Source organism: Tachypleus tridentatus, chromosome 1 (genome assembly GCF_004210375.1).
Source record: "Tachypleus tridentatus isolate NWPU-2018 chromosome 1, ASM421037v1, whole genome shotgun sequence".
Classification (NCBI taxonomy): Eukaryota; Metazoa; Arthropoda; class Merostomata; order Xiphosura; family Limulidae; genus Tachypleus; species Tachypleus tridentatus.
Genome location: NC_134825.1, coordinates 184,427,210 through 184,448,830, shown reverse-complemented (window position 1 = coordinate 184,448,830; position 21,621 = coordinate 184,427,210). Strand labels below are relative to the sequence as shown.

Sequence of the window (21,621 nt, the reverse complement as noted above, 5' to 3'; positions counted from 1 at the left end):
ATAAGATATAAAAAAAAATACTACCTTATATTTAATTTTGTTGAAATTAAGCCAAAAGTTACACAATGGGCAATCTGTGCTCTGTCTACCATGGGTATCTAAACCTGGTTTTGAGCACTGCAAGTCTGTAAACATTGTGCTGTGCCACTGGGAGACAAATAACAGTGTCAATATAATCCAAAGAGTATTGCACAACCAAGATAGTGGTGTTCTACAAAAATTGTCCTTTTCTATAGAAGTTAGAAAGAGGATAAAACAATATGATACATATAATAATTTCAGTTTGATGATAAAGTAGAAGTGTATTCAAACATATTTAGCACTTTCTGATTTTCATTTATTTGTGTACTGTTCAACTGATGTGTCATAAGCACTACAGTTAATGGCATGATTTTGTTGTGTTAGCTCCAGGCATCTCTTGAGGACCACTAATTAAAATAAACTATCACAACCTTAAGGTACTTGGATATTTTTATCAAGACAGTGGTACTGCTTACTTTTAAAAAGTCACAAATATTGTGGTTGAAAAATTCAGTTATGTTTCTTACATAGTGTGTGTTTTGTGGCTCAGAACAATTCATATTATAAAAAAAATATATTTCAAAGTTTATTAAACTAATAAAACCATCCAAGTTAACTGGCTGCACATATTCCTTCGGCATGGACAATGAAAGTGAACAATCTATGTACAAAAACAGTTAACAATTGGTATTGATATGAAGTATCCAAATCTTTTCAACAGCCCTTACTCTTATTATCTTCCAGGGTGTTGTTTTGAAGTACACAAAATATTCACTGTTGCACTATTCTTAACCACTTATATGCCAACAAAACATTAAAGGACAACAAGAGATCTTTTGGCCCATCTAAGCTATTCTATTCACTGAATTAAACCTCAGAAAAAAAACCTTAAACCCTGCATTTATTATTCAATACTTATAAAGACTTCTCTTAAACTGATTTAAGTTAACTGCATCAAACACGCCTGAAGGTAACCCATTCCAGAAGCCAACCACTGTCTTTGAAGGTGACTTGTCCTGTGTCAAAATTTGTCTCCTAGTCTTATATCATTAAATATGAAGAAAGATGAGACATAAACACTGTCAACTTCTTAAACAGTTCAATTCAAACAAGTTCAGAGGTCTTAACCTATTCCAAATACCATCACAGCAAACCATACAAGGTGAAGAGATATTGGTGGTATAGTAACTATTATTTAAGTCTTGTTATAATTATTTATAACTATTAAAACATTTGTGATAAAATATTCAGTACAGTTTCATACACAGTGGTCTAATACTTATTATAACACTAATGGTATTACACACTAGACAGTGACCTACCACTTGCTTCTGAACCTTGTTAATAGATAACATTTAGTACACAAACTTTTCTAGTGTATCATACATTTTGAAAAAGAGAATACAAAACATTTACAACCCACCAGTACATGTGTGGATGATAAGAACAGCATTTAAAAATTACCAGATAACAAAATGTTTGATTAGACACAGTTCTTGACTTTGTTTCCACTACGATTTGGTAAAAGTTTCATGATAATTCATATGTGAAACAATATAAAAGGTGTATATATATTAATTTAATGGATGTATAATTTTTACCATGTGGTCTTACAAACAGAATTACATGGCAAAGAAACACATTACACTGGTTATAAGAATCTACAAGTGTAAAGAAAGGAAAATAACTACATCTGCTGTAGTTAAAATAGTTGGACTACATCTGCTGTATCCTGTCCAATAAAATATAACAAGTTAGTTGGACTACATCTGCTGTATCCTGTCCAATAAAATATAACAAGTTAGTTGGACTACATCTGCTGTATCCTGTCCAATATAACAGCTTACTAAACCAGCTAAGTAATTCCTTGTAGTTCTATAAAGTAAGTTTTTGAAATAAAATAAGAAAAAGAACCCAAGGTTTCTTGATTAGTATCTAATCATAAGTTTAAAAATGACCAGGTTTGGAAAATGATTATAATGTTACTTTTACATTGATGGTCTCAGTATGATCTAACAAATGTAGAATTGCTGGTAGATTACTTTTAAAAGGTTGTTTTAAATGTAAATATTTATTGTACATTCTTGTCCAGAGAAAAATGTTCTGAAAATGAACATAAATGGACCAATGAAATTTTGCTTCAGCCAAGAGGAAGAAGTGTAATGAACATAAATGGACCAATGAAATTCTTGTTTCAGCCAAGAGGAAGAAGTGTAGTTATAAAAGTCGAGAATAAGTCAGTTTAAAAACATTCTAAATATTGGGTTTTATTTTTGTTGCATTGAGCTAGCATGAAGAATATACAGGTTTTACTCAAGTAGAATAAACAATAATTCTACAGTCAATAATAGCAAACACAATACCTTTATAACATTATTTCCAGCTACATCAAAGAAAATTATCTTAAAATCTGGTTTGTTTCAAGACTTGTAGAATGTATAATATATTCTCAATATTGTCTTCTAAGCTCTTGTAATAGTCTGGAGGTTATGAAGAAGACGTGAAATACAAAACTCCCTTCCACAGAGCTATATTGAACTTTAACTACAAAACATTCCTGTACTGAAAGGTTAGATCAACAATTATGATTGTGTAACAATATAACCAAAATATTCCTTGTTACTTTCTGTGGCAGCTGTTATCACATACATCTTTCAGTTAAAAACTTTAACCATCATGGAACATCAAGTAACCTCTTCAAATATTTTGGCACTCAAAAGGTTTGAAGATGGAAGACGTGGCCCATGATGAATCCACCATCAGTAGATTTGACACAACTGTGATGTTGAAACAAAAGTGTAACAAAAAAATAACAATAAGATACTGGCAACGGAAATTATATGTTGTCATTTCTAAGGATGTTTTAAACATACAAAGTTTTTCAACAAACCCATTACAACAAGTCAAAGAAAAAAAAAACCTTTTCTTTCCTTTACAACTAGCACCAACTATATGTAATACATCATTTAGCTTTGGAATTCTGAACAGAAATTATTGGGCAAGTGTAATGTTCACACATACCAATATACAGCAATTATATATTTTACACGTAAAAGCACTTACTCCTGGTTTCCTAAATGAAATAAGTAAATAAATATACTGTTTAACACAAGAAATAACACTATAGGAAATTCTTAAAATGGGGTAAAAATAACATGACATGTAATGAGAATATGAAACAGCTACAACTGATGTCTTGGAACAGGGGAACTGATGCAGGACTTTACCATCATAATACATGGTTTTGTATTCAACCATAATGTAAAATCAAGATATGCCAAAATCTAATAATTATATATATCACACAAAATTCTCCATATCTACATTATACTCACACACAAAAATCACTGTAAAACAATACGACACAAATGTTTGAGAGCTACAAAAATCACTGTAAAACAATACAAATGTTTCAGAGCTACAAAAACCACTGTAAAACAATACGACACAAATGTTTGAGAGCTACAAAAATCACTGTAAAACAATACAAATGTTTGAGAGCTACAAAAACCACTGTAAAACAATACGACACAAATGTTTGAGAGCTACAAAAATCACTGTAAAACGACACAAATGTTTGAGAGCTTAATTTTTACAAAAATTAAACCATGATCTGATAGAGATCAGTTTCTTCATACATGAAAAACTGGATAGAAATCGATAGTATTTACAGTGATGTATAATAAGTCATGACAGTTTGTCCACAAATTCATGTTTTCAGCGACTGAACTGTACAAATACATACCCATTCGGTACACTTCACGTAAACAACACACCATGTTTTGTAGTCACATGCAATTTATTCAATAACCGTTTTATTATTTAGAATATTGAACAACACATAATAACACCTGAACACCAAGGTGGAAGCTATCAACTTCCATACTGTAATTTAACATTTTAGTTTTTATTTGTTAAAACCCACAAACACATTACAGTATGACTGCAGAACATGTGGATACAACCTGTAAACACATTACAGTATGACTACAGAACACATTGATACAACCTGTAAACACATTACAGTATGACTGCAGAACACATTGATACAACCTGTAAACACATTACAGTATGACTACAGAACACATTGATACAACCTGTAAACACATTACAGTATGACTACAGAACACATTGATACAACCTGTAAACACATTACAGTATGACTACAGAACACATTGATACAACCTGTAAACACATTACAGTATGACTACAGAACATGTGGATACAACCTGTAAACACATTACAGTATGACTACAGAACACATTGATAAACCTGTAAACACATTACAGTATGACTGCAGAACACATTGATACAACCTGTAAACACATTACAGTATGACTACAGAACACATTGATACAACCTGTAAACACATTACAGTATGACTGCAGAACACATTGATACAACCTGTAAACACATTACAGATGACACACACATTGTACAACAAACACATTACAGTATGACTACAGAACACATTGATACAACCTGTAAACACATTACAGTATGACTACAGAACACATTGATACAACCTGTAAACACATTACAGTATGAGTACAGAACACATTGATACAACCTGTAAACACATTACAGTATGACTACAGAACACATTGTTAAAACCTTTCATAGAATATCATTTTTTGCACACATACTTACAGTTTCAAATTTGCTAATAGGACTAAAAATAACGTGTTGTATTTTTCTCAAGGTAAAATGAACACCTCAGAGAAACTGAATTTAAAGTTATTTTTCTTTTTAAACTAGCTAAAACATTATGTTGTAATTATTTACTACAAATATAACACCTGATACACTTATACAAGTTTTAATTGGCAAAAATATTGTTTCCTTGAATCCAAACAATCATGTATTTCAAATAGTTCTGACCTGCAGGATAGAGTTCAAAGTTCAATATTTCAGTCCTAACAAAGATGGAACTATTCTTAACAAAAGGATCCATGATAAACATATATCCTTTACATGGAAGAATTTCATACACCTAAATGGACGGACACCTGACCAATCAGTTGTGGTGTAGACAAACCACACTCAAGTGATGTCGAAAACCCACTTGTTGAGAATTTATATGCAAAATGGCTTCGTTTGGGTTGAAAATATATTACATAGAAGAGCGAACAACGTTTCGACCTTCTATGTAAAATATTTTCTCAACCCAAACGAGCCGTTTTTGCATATAAAAAAACCACATTCAAGTTATGTTACACAACTATAGTAGTTGTTATGTATTGTGGTAATAACAGCTGTAACTCAACAATGTGTAATAACAGAACACTATGTTGGTTGCACATATAGTGGTGTGTTATTTTAGCATATCCTGTTCCTATGGCTTTCAAGTAAGGTATCATGACTCATATACCAGTCACACCATGATAATGTTAGGCACTGTGTAGTGTTTGTAAAGTGTAACACAAGTACAAGTCCAAAAGTAACTCAAAACCAGTGTTAAAATAAAAGTTTATATAATACAATCAGCAAATGTTCAACATTAGTTTTCTCCTAAAACATAAAGGCATTCACCAGTGCTACATTTACAGCCAAAGATCAGTTGACTCAGAATATATCCTACAGTTACAGCCAAAGATCAGTTGACTCAGAATATATCCTAGTTACAGCCAAAGATCAGTTGACTCCAAATATATCCTACAGTTACAGCCAAAGATCAGTTGACTCCTAACACATCCTACAGTTACAGCCAAAGATCAGTTGACTCCTAACACATCCTACAGTTACAGCCAAAGATCAGTTGACTCCTAACACATCCTACAGTTACAGCCAAAGATCAGTTGATTCCAAATATATCCTACAGTTACAGCCAAAGATCAGTTGATTCCAAATATATCCTTCAGTTACAGCCAAAGATCAGTTGACTCCTAGTATATCCTACAGTTACAGCCAAAGATCAGTTGACTCTTAGTATATCTTACAGTTACAGCCAAAGATCAGTCGACTCTTAGTATATCCTACAGTTACAGCCAAAGATCAGTTGACTCCTTGTATATCCTAGTTACAGCCAGAGATCAGTTGACTCCTTGTATATCCTACAGTTACAGCCAGAGATCAGTTGACTCCTAGTATATCCTACAGTTACAGCCAAAGATCAGTTGACTCCTAGTAAATCCTACAGTTACAGCCAGAGATCAATTGACTCCTAGTATATCCTACAGTTACAGCCAGAGATCAATTGACTCCTAGTATATCCTACAGTTACAGCCAGAGATCAATTGACTCCAAATATATCCTAGTTACAGCCAGAGATCAATTGATTCCAAATATATCCTACAGTTACATCCAAAGATCAGTTGACTCAGAATATATCCTACAGTTACAGCCAAAGATCAGTTGACTCCTAGTATATCCTACAGTCACAGCCAGAGATCAGTTGACTCCTAGTATATCCTACAGTCACAGCCAGAGATCAGTTGACTCCTAGTCACAGCCAGAGATCAGTTGACTCCTGGTATATCCTACAGTTACAGCCAAAGATCAATTGACTCCAAATATATCCTACAGTTAAGGCCAAAGACTCCTAACACACGTCCTACAGTTATGATCAAAGGTCAGTTAAATCTTAACACAATTTTCAGCCAAAGTTAGTTAGTTTATTCCTAATAGACATGTGAAATGGTATGTTAGTAATAAGAAGATAAATTCATAACTAGTCAGAGATGGAAGATCTCATGTGCAACACAATTAACTAAGGCCTACTTTGACACATCAGTATCTTATTAAATATAATGCATTTGTTATGTTTGATATACACAACTTCACTCCTGACATTCTCTTTTGTCATATTTACAGTATTTATAGGTTCTTAGTTTCAGGATGAACAGTTTTCCTTGAAACTTAAGTACCAGTTTTTACAATATGTGATGTTTAATGAACTCTATCTAAGTTTTACTTACTTGGTTGAATGTCCATTGTAGATGTTTGACGCTTGACAACTGAACTTGAGACAGAACATTGAAAATCACGTTCACTGTAGTGTTTTCTCCAGAAATTTGCCCCACCAATAATTTGGACATTAAGTATTTTTTAAAACCTTTTTTTCAATATTTTTGTCACTGGATGATGTTATGTCCCAGGAATATTACCTGACAACCAAGTATTGCCACTTTTAGAATTTGGTTAAGCTAAGAAATGGAGATGTGGCAGGTGTTGTGTGTGCCAAGTATTACACACACACACTTACAAACTGAAAGACATACACACATATATATAACAAAAATTGATTTCACACCCTGATGCATTTCCACTGACCCTTATTGTGCCATATTTTGTTTTTCAGCCTGTCTATTGTCATTCGTATTCAAATTGTATATAGACAGCAAGTATGTAAAGTGAAAATCGTTTTTTTCAAAATATAGTATTTGTGTAATTTCTATCAGTAATTGTATTCAACTTGCAAGAGAAATAACTTTTGTGTTATTCAAGTAGAATTACATCATTATGGAAGGGGTTAACACTTAACACACCAATGCATACGCTAAAAAAAAAAAAGAAGAAAGAGATAATATAAATGGCCTTTTTTTCTAACTTTGGTGACATCTTATTATGGTCCCGTGCCCAAACAAAATACATTTACTTCCAGTTCCCTCCGAGTTACAGTAAGGAGATTGTTCAGAAACCCTTTAGAATTCTGGTGACCGTGTATATCTGTGTAATGTACAGTTGTTTTAATAAAGTCTCTGGTGGACATAGAGTCATGCATTTCTGTCTGATAGTTTCTCTAACTGGTGAATAAATACATTAAACGTAATGCTGGTATCATGAACAGTTTACAAAAGGTATGTCTTTAAGTTTACACTGATGCTACATTTGGGCAGAGGTGACTTTAAGCTTCAACAAGATGTTGTACTGGTGATAACGTTCAACGAATAAAAACTAAATTTACCTACTTCATGACAGCCACATAACAGGTGTTCCCGTCATTCTTACAGTAAAGTCTTTGGGTCCCTATTAAGTGTGTCCAGTTTTTCAGCAATTAGTTCATTCAACTTCTAGTTTTTTTTTTATACATACATACAATTACCTATACAATTTATTTACCTACAGTATGTATGTGTGAAATGTATGGATCTAACCCTAATTAGGCATAAGAGTTTAATTTCTGGCTGACTTTACCCATGTTCTTCAAACACGTCTCTACCTACAGTTTATTTTAATTTGTTTCAGCATTTTGAGAAAATGCACAATCAATCTTTACCAAAACATATTACCCAACATGCTAAAACAAGTTAGGAAATGTCCAATCACTCATCAACTTCAACACTGTGTCCTTAAATGTATGGTCCAGACTAACTAGAATCAAACTCACTGTCTCCATACTGACAATTAAATTTGTAGTTGTCCATTATAAACTATTTGCTATCACTCAAATTGAGTTGTAGCTTCAGTTTCTGCCAATCAACTATTTTTTGAAAATACCTAACAAAAATTCTGCCTTATTGTCACCATGTACCTGATGTTTAGATGTGTCACTTTGGAAGATGTTCCTTCTTATAGAGTGAAAAAGGAATTGATGGATTCTGTGGGTTTGTAGGAAAGGATTGAAACAACAAACTGTGTATGTGGAACTTCCAGTAAACTTTAAGACAATCATCTTCATAAGTTTCCTTAATTTATGACATTCATTGAAACAAATACCATTCCTCAGAACAGGGTCATACATAACTTTACCACCACATAAATCTAATAACACCAATATAGCTTAATATCAAAATTTATAGGAACCCAGATGGTAAGTACTCTGACAAACCAGAGAATGTTCAAGGGTCAAAAAACTGTCTCAAAGAATTTTCAAAAACTTTTTGAACCAAAGTAACAGAAAGAAACAAGTCAGACTTATAGCAGACAAGTCACTATTATAGAGAACTGGAAGATAATAAACAGAAAGCACATATTACCAAGGGAATAACCATAAGTATTTATAATAATGAATACATAAATAATACAGCCAAAACTGTTCAAGCTTCTACAGAACTTCATTTCATACTGTTCCAGCTGGAATCAAGCCAAGTGTAACAATACCTACATATATTGTATTTGTGTTTCCATTTATATCAAACTATTTTCTGAACCTTTTATATACCTTACCTCCTTCTACACTAGAACTATTGAACACATGAACAAGCTCTACTGTTTTGGGTTCCAGACTGATTAAAGGCAATATGTACTACAGCTAAGTGTCCTTTCGTTAAACATTTTTTTTACAACATACAATGCATCTCTCATCAAATTTCACTGTTTATAGACAATTATTACTTTGTTTCTAAAACAGTTATGTTTTTGTTCAACAGTGGAACAAATTTTGTTTCCATGGGAACTAACTTTGGAGCAGTCTGGCCATTAACACATTATCATTTCTACAAAGGGTCTGGGGTCATGCCTACCCAGAAAACTGTTGACAATGCTATGAGACTGAACCTTAGCTACTTTAACTAATACTGTATATACATAATGTAATGTACTGAATCAAAAGAAGTACATTTTAATACATTAGCTGTAGCTATAATACCATAAACAATTGGTCAGGCCATGACCTAACTGTCTTAAAACTTACTAAAGCATTGTCTTGCATATACATAACAGATTTAAAGCAATCCATTCATACAATACTCTCAACCTAATTAAAAATATATATATATTACGAGTACCACTGTTGGAAGTGATGTTTGGGTATCATGATTACGTGATCTTCAAACTCAAATAAATATTGTGCATGTTCTTTACATGTTTCTAAACAGTAAAACTCATTCAAAACTAAGTTAGTTACCATAAAATCAAAACCAGAGATTACTAAATATATTTCATGCTGTTTTGGTCACTTTTAACAAAATCCTTTCACTTAATATCCTGAGCTTTGCACAGCAAAGACAATGTGTGATTAAAGAATTTATTAACAGTTTTATTTTTATAACAAAGGAGAAAATGTTTATGATAATCTCAACTGTTTGTCAACAGTAGATGATCTTTCTTGTTTATTTGCAGCACAAACAACCTAGTTTCTGAGAGTACTAACTGTGATTAGTTATATAGTAAAAGGCCTAACTGATAAGCAATTACTGACATCTATAATGACTCTCTTTAACCATGTTGCTTGGCTAATTAAACACTTCAAGGAGTGACTTCTAACTACCAGATGATCAGTTCGTGTGATACATGGCCAACAGAGCAGCATCTACTGGTTCCATACAGGATGGACAAGTAAACGACCTCATCAGCCAATCATCTATACAGTCGACGTGATAAATGTGCAAACATGGCAAAAACCGAATGGGATCTCCAAACACAAAGTCCCCCATGCAAATGACACACCTATATTAAAAAAAACAACACAATTTTTTAGTTAACTTTTAGTAACCTTAACATGTACTATTTATAGCTGCTGTATAGAAACTAATAAATTTTCACAGATTCAAACAACTAAAGTATGTAAATCAGCTATTTATATTCATCTTAAAACATAAATATGACCAAGTTTTCAGGCATATTTCATAACTACAGTTTACATGAGTATTACTAATATAGATATAAAGATAACATACATCTGTAGTCAGAGATAACAATGTATTAAATTCACCAAAAATGTACTTATAGTTTCACTATTTTTTAAAATTTAAATTCCAATGAAAAGATTTAGAAATTGCCAGCACCTCTCCCAACATCGATGCTAACCTTTTCTAGTATTTCATATTAATTATTCACAATTAACTATAACAATAACACAAACAGACTGGCATGTTTCGGTGATCTCTAAAGTCACTAAGCCTATGTGCTAACTACACACCCATTTCTTTCCTAGAACAATTTGAATTATGTCTTTGTATTTCCATATTTTATCACATGTATTTAGATTTTAATTTGTTACAGACAAAGTAAAACTGGTAACTTTTACTTATTACTTTATAATTGTTTGTCCAAAATAAGTTCTCTCTAATTAGCTTCCTTCTATTACTAACAGTTACAGACCAGCAAAAGTTACTGTAATACAGTATTTATTTCTATACAGCTTTTTAAAATCCAGTAAAAGACAAGTTTTCACGAACAACAAATGGAAAATAAAGAACTATACATGAATTAGTAGAGACCCACACAATATTTATAGTGAAATTAGAATCTCAACAAAACATTTATAGAATAATACAAAATAATTACACTAATATGTAAGACCACTTATATTAAGCCTAACATTAGTTAAGCCTTTATTAAGTGCAACATATATATTTAACAGAGATAAAATAACACTGTAGCTTGTGCAAGTTTTTAATTTGGCTTACTCAGAGCTAAACTTCATCATATTTAGTACCATCAGTAAATAAACTCATAGTTTTACTGTTTGAACTAACATCACACTTTTTAGAAACTTTCATAAGCTCTTAACATGTTGTACAAAATGTTTGTTAAACTATATTACACGTGCCTTTTGTTTACATTTATTGAAGTAAGATCACACACACACACACAGACTGGAAGCATTTTCAGAACAGACAAAACTGAATGCTATAATAGTAGATATTTGAGATGTAATAATTGACACTTCATAAAATAGATGAAGATTACAGTTTCCCTCGAGAATAATCATTTGATAAATGTAGTTTGCAGACAAAATAATTCATAAAGATGTAACCAGTTAATCTGTGTCCTGCCTTGTGCTTTTCCTGCAATACTAAACCAGATATGATGACAGTATCATTTAAACAAGGTTGGAATGGTTGTATTTACTAAGTATTTTGTAACTTTAATGGCCTCTATATAAAATTATCCAATCTCCTTGGACATTTCAGCAATCAAAAATGAAGCAGTTCTTAGTATAAAGATAGTTTATCATCTTTTTATACTCTTGTTAGAGAGCTCTTTGTCTGTAGAGAAAGTTAAGGACATTCACAGATGCTAAAGGAGTCACAATCATGTCCAGTAGCACCTCACAACGTCCATCTAAAATTTCCAAGAAAGACACTGTCCATTATCAACATTTTTCAGGTAAATCTTTTAATGTATAAACCTTCAAGCATGAGTGATACACTGCTGCAGAAATAAACAACTTACTCTCTGTTTTTCTTACTACCATCGTAAAGTCCACTTGGTATATGTTGGATTAGGCCAATCCTTTGAGCTATTTTAACTTGTTCTTCTTCAGTTAACTGGGATGCTGGACGGCTGACACTAGGTGAAGGATAATACACAGGAACTGATTCATTCTCCTGGAGTTGAAAGGTCATTAGGGTTATTTAGGGACAATCATTTAGTTCAGCTAGACATGGTATCAATGTACACATCAATAAAAACTCGTGTATTTCATCTGCATTACATTCTTGAATAAATACACAAGTAACTTCTTAACCTTCTAAAGTAAATAAAAACAGGCTAGTTCTGCCTATATAGAAACAAGAGTATTACAATCATTTTACAGTAATGCAAATGACTGCAGATAAGGAGAGCCTCAAGAAGTTTGTACTTACTAGAACTCAGTCTCTTTATAAGTGTGCATCACAAATTATTTAACTTCATTTTACTTTACTACAGATTATCTGAATGTTCATTTAATGTTCACAGCCATAATGTCACAACTGATTAAATGACTGAATGTTACATTTTAAACCACATTTGAACCACTTCTCTTACTTAAAGCAAAATGTAAAAATGTAAGTTCAGAACACATCCTAACCACATTACACTGGGGTAATTGTAGACATTCTAAGAGATACAAATAATTTAAAAGTCCTATACATGATGTCAGTAAAGCAAAGAAACTAGAAATTATGTTCTGGGTCATTTCATGTCAAATCATCCAGGGGGCTGCAGGTGACCCCCACAGAATGCCTTGAAAAAATTCACGTATGCTCAACTACCCATATAATGAAAAATTACCAAATATTAGATCAATATCTCTAATAGTTTCTGATTTACAGCTCTGTAAAATTTAGTTCATTTTATTTTTATTTTTGGCGAATTCATTTTTGGGCAAAATTTGGCTGCTTGAAGCTGCAAGAATAATGGTGGTAGAAGGCTGAAATTTGCTACACTGACTGAATTAATTACACAGAATTCAAAAATGGTCTCAAATCAGGTTTATCTCTCTTAGGATTTTCATAGTGAGACTGTACAATCACCTGAAAACCTAAAATTGTGAAAAAACATTGGTTTATGTAATAAGCCATAGCTCTAAAGCTTAATATGATACAATGCTGAATTTTTTTTCTAATATCCTATAAATGTCTGTTGATAAATCAGCAAGTGTTGTAATTAAAAATCTGTTAGATCTCCTGTAAAAAAATGTAGTTGCATTCAACATTTTATGATTTAGCTAAAAATAGCCCTACTTCAGGCCACAGTTTGACCATGTCACCAGTTATTTAGCCTTTTCAGATTTTTTACCATATATTCTTACATCTCTGAATATGATCTACATAAACAAATCAAGGTGTTCAACCTACTTTTTGAGTTATAAGTTTTTAAAGTATCCTCTGACCATACGTTTTTTACTTGACAAAAAAAATTCAGTTCAGGTGTGTGAGCACTATGAAATATACAAAACTGTGGCAGGTATGAGGTCACATCATAGTTTTATTCTACCAACAAATTGTGTATGAGAAGGTGATGATGTGTACACAGTTGTAACTGTTGGTAGTAGCAGTGAAAGTGATGCTGCAGAAGCTCAAATAGGGTCTAATGATAACAATGACAATTATCAGCCAGGGAAATATGTGGCATGTATATACAATCATGAATGGTATGTGGGAAACATAACAGATAGATCAGATGAACATTCAGATGTGTTGGTGTCATTTATGAATAAATCAAGAAACGAACTGTTCTCATGGCCTGCAAGATCACGTAAAGATGAAAGCTGGATTCCTTTCCAACATATTCTTTGTCTGACAGGTGCACCTACTGTGCAAGGCAGTAGTGCTCACCACTATGTTCTAAGTCAAAGTGATCTCAACATAATCAAACTCGAAGTTTAGAAATTTATTCAAGCTGTCTGAACAAAGCAATGTTTATTTGATGTTGTTAAGGCTAATTTATCACCAAAGCAGTTTTTGAAACATTTTATTGTCACAATTATTGCAGTTTGATGTGACTATAATCTTTCTCAGTTATCCCCTGTTGTAGCACTGTGCTTTTTGTGTCTGATTTACCTTTGTATTAACTATATTATGAATCTTAAACTCAGCCATATCTGCATAACTGTAATGCATACACAATATATTTGCATTGCCATGTGATCTAACTAGTTATGCCAATAAACTTGTTCAGAAATGAATTAATTCTTTCTTGTTTCTTACAACTTCATTATTTAACATTGTGAAAGGCTGGTTAGAATATTTCAATGGGATTCATAATGTTCTGACAGGTATTTTTCAAAATTGTATGGATATATTTGTACACAGTAACACACCTGAAGTGAAGTTTATTTTCAAGTAAACAACATGTAGTCAGAGGATACTTTAAAAAATTACAACACAAAAAGTAGGTTGAACACCTTGATTTTTTTTATGTAGATCATAATCAGAGATGTAAGAATATATGGTAAAAATCTGAAAAGGCTGAATAACTGGTGACATGGTCAAACTGTGACCTGAAGTAGGGCTATTTTTAGCTCAATCATAAAAAGTTGCATGCAACTAAATTTTTTACAGGAGATCTAACAGACTTTTAATTATAACAGTTGCTGATTTATCAACTGGTATGTTATAGGAAATTAGAAAAAAAAAAATTCAGTATTGTATCATATTAAGTCTTAAAGCTATGGCTTATTACATAAACCAATGTTTTATACAATTTTGGGTTTTCAGGTGATTGTAGAGCCTCACTATGAAAATCCTAAGAGAGATAAACTTGATTTGAGACCATTTTTAAATTCTGTGAGATAAATTCAGTCAGTGTAGCAAATTTCAACCTTCTACCACCATTATTCTTGCAGCTTTAAGCAGCCATAATTTGTCCAAAATGAATTTGCTAAAAATAAAAAAATATTAACTAAATTTTACAGAGCTGTAAATCAGAAACTATTAGAGATATTGATCTAATCTTTGGTAATTTTTCATTATATGGGTAGTTGAGCACATGTGAATTTTTTCAAGGCATTCTGAGGGAGGTCACCTGGAAAATTTTCCAAAATCTGGATGATTTGACATGGAATGACCCTTCTACTTTCTATCAGAAACATGTGTTATGTAAATTTAGTAATGTTGAATTAAATATTTTTTGCTGACAGAAATATGATAGAACCTTTGGATCTATACTGATTTTTAGTTATGAAATAACTGGAATATATTGTGTTCCATTAAATATATATATGTGGACATGATATACATCAGTTGAGAAACTAATAGTTGTTAGGTGGGACACAAAAAGTGTTAACGTACTGAATCACATAAACCTTAAATAGTATGATATACAGTTTTATTGGTATATTAAGTTATAGAATATAACTCCTAGTATTAGGTATGGCTATGATAGGTATGTTAAAGTTGAGAGAGTGATGGTTTGTTTGTAAGCAAAAAGAGCTAACAATGGGCTATATATATTGTATCCACCTTTATGATTATACCTGACTTATAGCATGGTACTATGGCCATGGTACTGTGTGGGAAGTACATACCTGTCTTCATTTATTGTTCCTTTAGAGGTCCAAAGGATCTTCACATTAGCAAACAGAATGTTCTTTGTGCCATTAACTACCTAAAATAATGGTTGTAACCTTACAGAAGTGATATGAGATATTTAACACCATCCCAGTTTTTAGTACAATTATCTGAGGTCACACACCTCAGGGAAAGATGAAAGAAACAGCAAGGATCTTTGAATCTTTCACTTAGTTCACTTTCAGAGCTCTTCAAAATAACAACTGAAATACCACTTTATTTTTGTAAGCTAGACAATTAATACAACTAATCAATATAACAAATAACATATGACCATTAACTACATCAGTTAGTGTCAGGTAAAATAATCTATTATTAATGATTATAATTAAACCAAATAATGCAATTAAAATAAAAAATAAATCAAATTATTTGTTTTCAATTACCCAAATAATTCAAATATTGCCATTACGATTTCTCATTTTTTATTCCTAATTTATTCATAATTGAAAATGTTCACTTCAGTCGATCAGTGTCACATCTCATGAGGAGAATCAGTTAATTGGATGTAATGTATTTATAAGACAAATGATTAACTGATCAGCAAATTCCACTAACTGTCCAGCTTTAGAAACCAATACTGAATTTCACTATTTTTACTTTTTTTGGCACATCCATCTGAAGAAGTACCATTAGCTTGCAGAAACTCAATGCTGTGCACATTGTGAAACCAACTCTGAAAGGTGCAAATACTCATCTTTTAAGCCTAACATTAGTTAAGCCTTTATTCAGTACAGCATGTATTAAACAGAGATAAAATAATACTGTAACTTAAGTTTTTTGTTTTAGCTTAGTTAAAGTTAACTTTATCATATTTAATAATATAAATAAATAAACTTACAATTTTATTCCATGGACTAATGTCAGATCTTTTAACAAAAACTTCCATGAGCTTCTAATATAATGTACAATTTTTTTATATATAGAACCCATTTCCATGAGAAAGTTAAAGATAACCTTTAAAGGATGTTTATTCTATTACCACACTTACCCTATTGTTAGGAACCCTTTTATTTTTTATAGTTCCAAGTACAAACACAAATCTAGCTTTTGACCCTATTTTTGTATTTCCTAATATATTTAACATTCTTATTAAACACTAAATGTTCTCATACAATGCAAGATGTCATCAATTTTTTGAAATTTCACTTTCATAGAAACTCAAACTGTCAAATGGTTAGTTTAAATAATTCATTACATATATGTTCTCAAAATTCAAACTGTGACATATAGACAACAAAGGACCATTTGGTTCTTCGAGGTTATATTTGCATACCCACCTTAAGAAAGGTAAAAATTTTAAATCCATCTTTTTGCTTTTGTCAGTTAATCACTCATTTCACTCTTAAAGTGAGTTAAACCCTTGTAAACCACTAACTTTCTTCACTGCCAAAAGTAACTCACTATATAAGACAATTACTAGGTTAGAGAAATCGAACTGCCTTAACAGGAGTGTAACTTGTTTTGAAAAACCTTAACTTGTGTTAAATTTAAACAAAGAGGTAAAAAGTATTTGATCTAACTGAAATAATAAGTCTTGGTAATATATAAAGGAAATTTAGTTAGGTGCTTGCATCAGTAGTGGTGGCACTATTACTATTAGTTGGTCTTAGGTAGACTTGGAAAATTATTTATCAAAATGCATACCTGATAGGGAGGTGGTGGACCCAACTGTTCTGTGGGTGATTCTCTTGAATTCCGACTTTCTCTCAGAAGTGATACATCATCTGACGACACTGATTTTAAACAATTACAATTCCCCATTATGTTTTTAAATCGTTGGTTCTTTCACTAACCAGAGCTATGCATGTGTCATGTTGTAGAATTAATAGAAGATACTTTCTTTTAAAGGAAGGTGTTTATAAGCTCAAACGACTCAGAACAACCATTCTCAGAAAATAAAAAAATTACTTCAACTCAGTCAATCACTGTAGATTTATTTCACTAACAGGCTAATTCTAAAAAATGGCGTTCTTTAACAAATAAAACTTTATTACTTAGCGCGACAAAATCGTTTCAACTTTTTGATTTCTTATCGTGTCTAAATTATGAAAGTTGATTTTTGTTCTCACACTCTCTACAAACGTAACAACTAAACCTATTTTCCTTTGTCCAAAGTAATCAAACAAAAAAATTAGATAATAAGGAACAAGCTGTGGAGACCAGTTGCTTCAAGATAAAATTGTAAGGGACCATCTAAAATTGCAATATTAAATGAATACAGATAAGGAAAAAACATTAAAAACTATACACATACCTTTATTAGGTAATAGCTCTAATATTAATAATATGTTACTCAAGTATAATTGAAATCATTATTCACTGGTATACACATACACACACACACACACATATAAAACCTGAAATACACGTATCTATGCGTATAACCTTTAAACACGTCAAACAGCAATGTTAAAAACTTTAATAAAATATTCACTTTATAAATTCTCAGTCTTTTTTGTTTTCTTTTTAATTTCGTGCAAAGTTACACGAGGACTATCTGCGATAGCCTTTCCTAATTAGCAGTGTAAGACTAGATGGAAGGCAGTTAGTCATCACCACCCACTGCAAATTCTTGGGCTATTATTTTACCAATGAATAGGGGGATTGACCGTCACATAAAAAAAAGCCTCACATCTGAAAGGGCGAGCATGCTAAGTGTGACAAAGATTCGAACGCACGACCCTCAGATTAGGAGTCGAGTACTTTAACCACTTGGCCATGCTGGGAAACGAAACGAACTTGTCAGGGGTTTAGTTTAGAGAGAAAAGTTTGAGGAATTCTCTCCCCAACAGGGGTAGTCAGGAACGTTGTGGTTCCTCTTCATCCCCGCTCGTGGAAGATTATTTACTTTTACGTGGAAGTTTCCTTTTAATTCGATTTGACTTGTTTAAGGTGATGAAGTTAGGTGGGCATTATGAAAATGGCGGATGAGAAAGGGGAGCGAGACAAGGGAAGTAGGCCAGGCCGGAGCCCGTAGTCCAAAAAGCCGACAAGATATCAACTCAAGCGGCATGATTTGGGGCCGAGCAAGAATATTGCCTTGGCTGGGATCTAGAGATCCAATGCCTAATATTTGGATGTGAGGAGAAACGGGAGTGCCCCGAGAAAATCCACCTTCATAGGACAGGCGCCGAATGTTTTACCTGTCCTATATCCTGTGCCATGCTTGGCCTTGAAAATAGTCATTTAAATATATAATTTTGGGTAATGTGATCACGAGTATGTATATATATTTCATCATTAGCTACTGGAACAAAAACGAAAATGTGGTCAAATACGAGTCTATAGAGTGGAGCTATTGAACACATGTATTTAAAAAACATTTTATGATAATCTCTAATTGTTTTTCTCGTTTTTGACTTGTAGGAGGGGGATGCTTGGAAAGAGGTAACATTGCCCTATAAACGTTATGCTTAAACCCGTCTCGAAACAATCAAGGTAGCTTCCACGCAATATAATACTTACAAACGAAGCTTCGATACTCATAGTGAACATAACCCATGTTGTAGTTTTTACGTATTAGACTTTTCATTCATTTCAATCTAAAAGTCAGTTTGTAATTGGCTTACGGTTACATATTTATTTTAATATCGACATTTGTTTCAGTTAAATATATATATATTTCGAAATGCATGTAACTTAAATTGTTAACCGTGCATTGCAAAAGTTCCGCTTATTCCCTAAATTTGTAGAAGATTCATGAGTGTAAGAATTAACAACATATGTTTTACAAGAGCATTAGCGTATTATTAGGCCAAATAAACTTTACAGAGGCTCGTCTTAAAGTTTATAAGCCGACGCGTCGAGAGACAGTTTTATACTGTTGGTTTGCTATGGTTAGTATACTAAAAACCTCGAACGCTAAAACTGTGATAAACGCTTATCATTCGAGAGACTACAGATATCTGATCAGAAACAGATTTAAAGTCAATGAATTTACTTCATACGTTGGTATTTCTACGAGGACGTTAGATACCGTCGTCGGTGAAAAGTGTGTTGTAAATGGCGTGAAACCAGCCAAGATTAGAGCAACCCATTAACTGAACTGTATTGATATCAACTCAAAACTGATTTGTTCAATGTGAAGTATCGATAAAATATTTAGTTCCAGAACAGGTAGAAGATTCCTTAGTGTTTGTAACTGTGTAAAACCTTTCCATATAAATCATTATTCGTGATAATCGTTATTAAAAATTGCATTGCTGTTTTTATACCAAAATATATTTGTTTTAAGAAAGAAAATTATGAGTATGAATGTTTTTGGCAAATATAAATTTGATACATATCCACATTTAATTAACTTCGAAATTAAAATTAAAATTTCCAGATATTTGAACTCGTAATGCGTAACATAATAAATCGGAGACTCCTCCGGGATAAATGACTATACTTAACAAGTTAAACTCGCAACAAAACCAAAAATTTAATAAATTTTGATCGATTAGGTTGATTCTTAAGTAGAGGTACAGTGAATGTCGAAATATTAAGTAAATCTTCTTATAAACTAATGTAACTTCGATCTCATTTTGTGTGGATTCTTTTCAATTGTTTGGTGAAAAGAATTCGATATTCAATCCGCTTAATGATAACAAATTAGTTTATTTCTTACTTCCTATCGTCTACAGGTTACTTGTATGTAGTTACAGGCCTAAATATACAAATAACGTTCAAACAGGAAAATTTCACTAACGACACTGGGACAAAGGTACAAGAAAAACTCAAGTCTAATCAATCGAATAACTGAAATTCGTGATTATATGACACACAGAGGCCCGGCATGGTCAGGTGGTTAAGGCGTTCGACTCGTAACCTGAGGTCGCGGGTTCGAATCTCCATCGCACCAAACATGCTCGCCATTTCAGCCGTGAGGGCGTATAATGTGACGGTCAATTCCACTATTCATTGGTAAAAGAGTGGCCAAAGAGTTGGCGATGGGTGGTGATGACTAGCTGCCTTCCCTCTAGTCCTAATAGTTAACAATATTCTTTGTAGTTTTCAATATACAATGCAAAATATACTTTAGTCTAATAACACCCTTAATTCTGACCAATCAATATATTTGAAGGAAAAGGATTAGCATGATTTCATTCATTCTTCAGCTGGAAATAAAGATTGGGAAAGCCAACACGTGCTATTTAATCACGCTACAATATTTATTTGCTGTCACTTCACAAGATTAAATAATACAACATCAAAGTAATAGCTGGAGTATTCTGGTCCAACAATTTGAAGAAAATAGATTAGCAAACAAATAATTCATGAGCAACTACAGCATTATTGTATTGGTGTATTATTTGAGAGATGCTTTCATACGTTTGGTTCTCGGTCACAGAATAACTATTGGTAGATACATGGTGTGGGTGATGGACTATTTCACTAAATGACAGAATCATATGTTGTTCCTAAACAAGAAGCAAAAACATTATAAGAACGCTTGTGAATTAATTCGTTTCAAGATTTGGTGTGCCAATAGAACAACACTAAAATCAAGAATGGAAATCTGAATCCACTTTGTTTGCAGAGGTATGTCAAATGCTTAGGATAGAAAAGATTAGGACAGTAGTACTACATCAACCTACTAATAAATATTGGGACAGTAGTCCTACATCAACCTACTAATAAAGATAAGGACAGTAGTACTACATCAACCTACTAATAAAGATAAGGACAGTAGTCCTACATCAACCTACTGATAAAGATTAAGACAGTAGTCCTTCATCAACCTACTGATAAAGATTAAGACAGTAGTCCTACATCAACCTACTGATAAAGATTAAGACAGTAGTCCTACATCAACCTACTGATAAAGATTAAGACAGTAGTCCTATATCAACCTACTGATAAAGATTAAGACAGTAGTCCTACATCAACCTACTAATAAAGATTAGGACAGTAGTCCTACATCAACCTACTGATAAAGATTAAGACAGTAGTC

At 32.5% G+C, this 21,621-nt stretch overlaps 1 protein-coding gene across 2 annotated transcripts; it reads right to left on the bottom strand.

Moving 5' to 3' along the window:
• Window positions 1-2,262: 2,262 nt before the first annotated feature.
• Window positions 2,263-17,850, bottom strand: LOC143232102 (RING finger protein 11-like). 2 transcript variants are annotated; one of them, XM_076467184.1, is made up of 4 exons: window positions 17,331-17,850; window positions 12,082-12,236; window positions 10,172-10,350; window positions 2,263-2,798 (listed from the first exon to the last, which is right to left on the bottom strand). In XM_076467184.1, exons 1-3 carry the CDS (start codon window positions 17,445-17,447, stop codon window positions 10,179-10,181), a joined length of 444 nt encoding a protein of 147 aa, XP_076323299.1. In that variant the 5' UTR covers window positions 17,448-17,850; the 3' UTR covers window positions 2,263-2,798; window positions 10,172-10,178. The 2 variants fall into 2 exon arrangements, with proteins under 2 accessions (XP_076323299.1, XP_076323294.1); XM_076467179.1 differs by lacking the exon at window positions 2,263-2,798 and having other exon boundaries at window positions 8,643-10,350; window positions 17,331-17,847.
• Window positions 17,851-21,621: the final 3,771 nt, after the last annotated feature.